Source organism: Aegilops tauschii, chromosome 5 (genome assembly GCF_002575655.3).
Source record: "Aegilops tauschii subsp. strangulata cultivar AL8/78 chromosome 5, Aet v6.0, whole genome shotgun sequence".
NCBI classification, from domain to species: Eukaryota; Viridiplantae; Streptophyta; class Magnoliopsida; order Poales; family Poaceae; genus Aegilops; species Aegilops tauschii.
In genome coordinates, this window is record NC_053039.3 from 474,147,706 (window position 1) to 474,152,208 (window position 4,503).

A 4,503-nucleotide genomic window follows, 5' to 3' on the forward strand; every position below is an offset into this window, starting at 1 on the left:
AAATCTACAATGCAGCAAACTGGAGATTTATTGATGATCTAATTCTAATGCTTGGAAGCTAGCACCTTGACAGGAGGCCCCAGACAACAATCAAAATCAAAGCACAAAGACATCTAAAATGCTCACCTTAACGTCACTTGCTAGCTCAAGTTTTTTCATAATGAGCTTCAGGATAGAGGAGACCTGCATAGTTCCATCTCTGAAACAAGAAGAAAAATCCATATTAAACAGAATGTATTAAATTCTTGGAATTGAGTTGCGTGTTAGCTGAATTCCTGGAAGGGATGAACGAAAAAAAGCATGCAGGATTTTCGAATGAAACATCCTCTCCAATGCTGATAAAAATTGTTAATCTAGACACTTCACCTTCATATTTTGAAATGAAGGAAATAACTCTTGCTGATACCATAGCACAGTTGCTACTAGTAGAAAACATAACATGAAAAGGGGCATCAGCGCACAGCGCCATCTAAAATTCTCAAGCTGGGAAAAAACCTTGAGCAATCTATGCTACAAATAAGAGGATACTAAGTGAAGTATGAGAGGCCTCTATCATTGTTGACAAAGAAACTTGAAGATTAATGGGGAACTCACTTAATTCTGTAGAAATTATTTTTTATCTGAGGCAGCCGTTTAGCTTCTGCCCTGCAAAACAGTTTTCATTTTGATGTGAGGACGCAAAAAACACGGTCCATCAGAATTAATACGAATATTGAATATGTTGCAATCTTACTGGTTCAGTGAAGTCACTAGTGAAAACCAGACTGGGGTAGTTATTCCATCATCCGAGTCTGCTTCTGGGCTTTCCCTCAGACTATCCTCTGTGGTTGTTTTGTTTTTCCGACTTTCCCCCAGATAACTTAATGTTTGTGACTTATTCGCGCTTGCCACGACTAAGCTCCGTAAGGGCTTATGAAGCTCTTCATTGTCAATCGTCTCGTGATTCTTTCCATCTTCAGAAATATCTGCACTATTCTGTTTTGGATGGAAGTGTACTCAGAATAAGCAAATGTTACAAGACAATTGGCATCAAACTTGCATATGAAATTATGTGCTGGTAATACTTTAGTAGTACCTTCTTTTTGTTTGCAGATGTTGGCACCTTGGTTGATTTTGGTGCTGAGGCCATCTCAGTCTTCTGATTATAGTCTTCCGATTTATTTGGCAATTTACCGACAGAAAACAAATGGGACATGAATTTCCTTCTTGCAGCTCTCTGTCCTGTCAGAGTAGGTTGTGTTGCCATCTTCTGGGTTTCAACCAAGGAAGAAATGGACCTCTCTTTTATCTTTGCTGGCAGTGTAGTACTTGGAGCCTCAGAAGCATCAACTTCTGCTTTAGGTGGAAACGCATGGTCCCTGATAGCCTGAATTTTTGGATCATCCCTTCAAACAAGGAAACAATCAATCATGTTAGGTAGCAGCATATAGTAGAGTACCTGAGTCGAGATCACAGGAAAAATAAGAATAAGTGGCTGGAATTCTAAGTTTTTGTTTCACAAAACAAGAATGTATGTATACATAGATAGTTTCTTCTATAGATACATTCTAAGCTTCTGCTTCACAAAAAAAAAAAAAAACAAGTTTGGTCTGGCTATTAGTGAGAGTTTGCACTTGTAATTACACTTGTATTGCATAACTCCGCTGGTGTACTTATACATAGACTTAAAGAAATTGAGAACTGACAAGTTGAGAAAACAATGCTGTAGATAACTATATAGACAACCTTGTTATTTTAACAATTACTTACCTGAGTTTCTCTTCAGGAGCAATCCCAAGAGCAGCGTTGCATACGGGGCAGGATTCGATCCCCTCCTCACCTATTTTCTTCAGGATACAATCCCGGCAAACTGCTTACAAAAAGGCGGTCACAAGAGGAACTCCACAGGCAGGCATGCAAGTTTCATGCAGAGATTTGAAAGAATCGAATTTTACATGCTTGGCAAATGAAAACAATATTAGGAGTAAATTAGCTAGCTAGTAGCAACAATGCAACAAGACTAGATACTTGGCTTGCAACCAACCAGTCCAACAAGGAGTACCAACAACCGACACAGATTCCCGGCCGAGTCTTGGTGATCTTTGGAGCTTGGTTCCTTCTCTTGTAGAGTGTAGTGTTGTTGTGGTGCTGGTGTGATGTTTTTGTGTGCTGTTGTGGGTTTGTGTGCTCTCAGTCTGGGCTTTGTAATGTGTCTTCTTCTTCATACATGAAATGAAATGCAATGCCGTTGATTTTCGCCAAAAAAATGACCACGGCCGGCCAGCGCAGTGCAGAATGCCTGTTCAAACGGACACAACATTTCATGCCACCATCTACATGCTCCCCCACCATCGTCTACAACCTCCCCAACCATTACCTAACACACACGAAGCTACTAGATAGAGTGCATCGACACCATACAGTTCCATTCACCCTGTGACAGGTGCCAAGGATTTACAACTTTTGCTCCTAGCACCAAAAGGAAACTGGGACCGAATGTCCTTCCAAGAGGATGGCCCCGGCGGCCACCACGGGGAAGTCCAAAGTGCCGTGTCGTCGGGACATGGAAGACACCTGGAAACGCCAAAGGTTGGCTGCATTGTGGACTCTAAACTTCCAAAGAAGAGAGGTGGCGACATTAGACCGAGAGCACGAGAGCACGGCGTCGGCTCCGGATGGATTTCTGCGTGAGAGCACGGGCGAAGAAACTACCGCAGACCGAGAGCACGGCTAACAGGCCAGGTTAGACTGATGTTTGCTCGCGTATTTGTTTCCCCTCTCCTGTAACTCTAAACCCCATCTCCGCTGCCATGACTCCGCAGACGGCGACGTGCGTGTCCAATTCCGAGCGCCGTGTTGTATGTGGCCAACTGCGCGCGAGCTGGCAGTGGAGCTGGTCTACGTACGTACGATGACATCGGCGACAGCGGTGCGTCGTGCATCATCGTGTGCTTGCGCGAGCCCATCGCCAAGGACATTCGCTTGGTGGAGGCGGAGGAGGATGGCCGCGTCCCGTCTGTCTACTTGGTTTAGACGTTGTCCTATTGGAGAAAGATCGGCTGATTTCAACGATCGCGATTTCGCCTCGGACGCCTGCCCCTGCCTGTTAGCGTCGCGTCGCGCTCGGTGGCTGCGGCACGGGGTTTCTCCGGAGTAGCGCGCTCTGGCGCGCGCTACCGGAGAGGAAACGTCTCGGCCGCAAGGTGGCCGCAACGGCCTAACCGCGGCGCACGCAATCAAAAGACTCGACCGGGACGGCCAGATCGCAGCCCAGGCAATCAATCAAAAGGCTCGGCAATGACAGCGTCGCCTCCGGCTCTCTTCTGGATCAGATCACGAGGTCGCATCAAACGCCAACCAGGCAAGGACCGACCGAGAGACAGACAGACGGGACAGGGAGAGAAAGCAGACGCAGCGCGACGCGACGGCGACGGCAGACGGGACGGCAGCGCGACGGGAGGTCGCGAAGAAGACGGGGCGGCGGCGCAGGAAGGCCGCGGGGCGACAGAGCGTGCAGTGCAGACACGAAAGGGGGGAGGACGAAACGAAACCGTAGAGGCGGCGGGAGTGGGATAGAAGAGAGAACTCACATGTGTGGCCGCACTCGGCGAAGGCGCTGGCCTCCCGGAAGTATCCCTTGCAGAGCGGGCACGTCACGAACGCGGCGAGCGCCGCCCGCGGCACGCGAGATACGCCCGGCGCGCCCCCCATCTCTCCGCCGCCCGCAACCATGTCTGCCACCTTCTCCTCTCCTCTAGGTCAATCCTCGATCGACGACCTCCTCGTCAGAACTCTGCGACCGGGAGGCGGAGAATCAGCAATAAACGGCGCGGGGCGGTGGAATCGAGGGCGTTGGTCGGTCGGGAGAAGGGAGAAGCGGCGGCTGAGCTCCGGCGAGTCGCGAAGTTTAGTGTTTTCCTATTCTGCTGTATTTTTTTGGGTGGATATATAGAAATATATAGAAGGCTAGCTGTGGGAGGGACGCGATAGAAATAGAAGGCTGTGGGGTGGGAGGGACCCAGCAGAATTTCTAGGTCTAGGGTACTTTTCCTACAACGGTCTTGGTGCGATTTGTATTTTTGGAACAGTCTTCCTGTTTTGTCAAAAAATAAATTTTTTCCTGCTCAAAACCAGGCCATTAATTCCAGCTTTCATTGCTTCCATATCGTAGGTAAAGATTCATCTTTTGTGCGGATAAATATCAAATTCTTATTACAAAGCAAGATACGGTAAAAAGAGAATCGGGTTCAGATGGGTCCGAGACCGTTGTGTAGGTGAAGTGCGCCGGAAACCGAGAAGTGAGTTTGGAAGAAAACCCTTGTGTACGTGAAGTACATGGGAAATGGGGGAGCAAGCCGGATGATACCGTTATGAATGAGAATTACGCGAGAAAGAGAGAAGTGAGTTCTGCAAGACCCTTGCACGTGTGAAATGCACCGGAAAAGAGAGGGACCTACTCGGATGAAACCGTTTTGTATGTGAATACTTTGGTTTATTTTTTGACAGGCACGAGAAGTGCAAAAC

The 4,503-nt window shown here is 47.8% G+C and overlaps 1 protein-coding gene across 1 annotated transcript; it reads right to left on the minus strand.

The window, feature by feature from the left end:
* Window positions 1-550: 550 nt before the first annotated feature.
* LOC109765407 (E3 ubiquitin protein ligase DRIP2-like) lies at window positions 551-3,690 on the minus strand. The gene is made up of 5 exons (XM_020324194.2): window positions 3,570-3,690; window positions 1,750-1,849; window positions 1,076-1,385; window positions 734-975; window positions 551-645 (listed from the first exon to the last, which is right to left on the minus strand). The coding sequence occupies exons 1-5, from the start codon at window positions 3,688-3,690 to the stop codon at window positions 591-593; spliced, it is 828 nt and encodes a 275-aa protein (XP_020179783.1). The 3' UTR covers window positions 551-590.
* Window positions 3,691-4,503: the final 813 nt, after the last annotated feature.